This window comes from Crocuta crocuta, unplaced genomic scaffold (assembly GCF_008692635.1).
Source record: "Crocuta crocuta isolate KB4526 unplaced genomic scaffold, BGI_CrCroc_1.0 scaffold29, whole genome shotgun sequence".
Classification (NCBI taxonomy): domain Eukaryota; kingdom Metazoa; phylum Chordata; class Mammalia; order Carnivora; family Hyaenidae; genus Crocuta; species Crocuta crocuta.
Genome location: NW_027533280.1, coordinates 6,717,070 through 6,718,424, shown reverse-complemented (window position 1 = coordinate 6,718,424; position 1,355 = coordinate 6,717,070). Strand labels below are relative to the sequence as shown.

General features: G+C 54.4%; 1 protein-coding gene across 1 annotated transcript in view; it reads right to left on the bottom strand.

The window, feature by feature from the left end:
• The window catches only part of RPH3A (rabphilin 3A), a 53,866-nt gene continuing 52,511 nt past the window's right edge, over positions 1-1,355 (bottom strand). Inside the window, exon 19 of the mRNA XM_077747961.1 lies at positions 1-100. Coding sequence (XP_077604087.1) covers positions 1-100 — 100 coding nt within the window. The remainder of the gene's footprint in view (positions 101-1,355) is intronic.

Sequence of the window (1,355 nt, the reverse complement as noted above, 5' to 3'; positions counted from 1 at the left end):
TCAGGGACAGCGTGCGCCCACACCAGGGACACTGTGAGCTTGCCGCATGCCGATTCCAGTGCCAGTACCAGCATCAGGCTTGAGCAACACATGCTTTCTCCTAAGGGCAACCGTGGGAAGGAGGTGGGCACCACGGGGACTGACAGACAGACAGGGTCAGGGGCAAGATGGCAGCCTTCCTGGGGAAGGCAAAGAGCTTGATGTCTAGAAAATGGTTATTCGAGGTGAGAAATCAGTCTTCCGATGAATTGTGCAGGGAGCTGAGGGAGGCATTGAGTGGAGAGGTTCAAAGGTGCGTTTGGAGAAAGGGAGAGTTTTAGTGTCCATCTGATGATGTCTGNATTCTCATTGCCTTTTTCCTCCTTTTCATTATTATTATCATTTTTTTTTTTTTTTTACTTTGGGGGAAGAAAGACTGACCGATTCATGACAGGACAATGGCTCTGGCATCAGGACCTGTCACTCTCTGAAGCTTTAGATTCATGGTGGTATTTTATTCCCCTGACAAATTTGGTGAAGAAAGTGTAAGAGGGAGAGAAAGACAGACAGACAGAGAGACTGAGACAGGCCACAGACAGAGAGATTCAAGGTGACTCTTGAGTGAGAGACAGGATTCCAGAGATGCAGAGGGTCAGAGAGTGCTAGGGACGGAGTAGTGTGTTCATTTAGAGAGGAGAGCAGAGGGAGGAGAAGGCCCCCTGGACCCAGAGCTCTGGTTTCTAAATGCCTTTTGCACCTACTTAGGGAGCCCCAAGGTTGAGGAAGTTCTCCAAGGGCCGTCTACACGGCTCCCGGGACAGCGCCCGCAGCGGGCCCCACCCCAGGACCCTGGCCCCGTCTGCAGGAGAACTGCCAGGTTTTAAGAAGCACGGGCCTCACTGGAACTTCAAGGTTGTGCCCGTTTGAGTCAAGCTGGGGAGGGGGGAGGCTGGGTTAAGGTATTTTTTTTTTTGCTGTTGCTATTTAACCCCCTTAGAGGGTGAGAGAGAGGAGGAGGGGAGAGAGATGGACAGAGAGAGAGGAGAGAGAGGAGGTGAGGAAGAGTTTGATGTGCTGGAGGGGGAGGGGGAGGGAAGNGTGGGGGGGGAGGGGGGGGGAAGAGGCGGGACGGGGTGGGGGCGCTGGAGAAAGGGTGCTGGGTTTTGCTAGGCTACCAAACTCTGTTGTGTGTTCCGCGTGCCCATTTCTTGATGCATCTGGAGCAAGGAGGGTGTGTTCCTAGTTGCCGGGAAGTTTAAACCCGGGGGGTCTGTTTTCCTGGCCATCAGGGGGCAGGGGCGGGTACTGCTGTGGACGGGCAACGGGGCCTGGATGCCCTATTTCTGCCCCAGGGCTGGTCCTCACAGCCTTGTTCG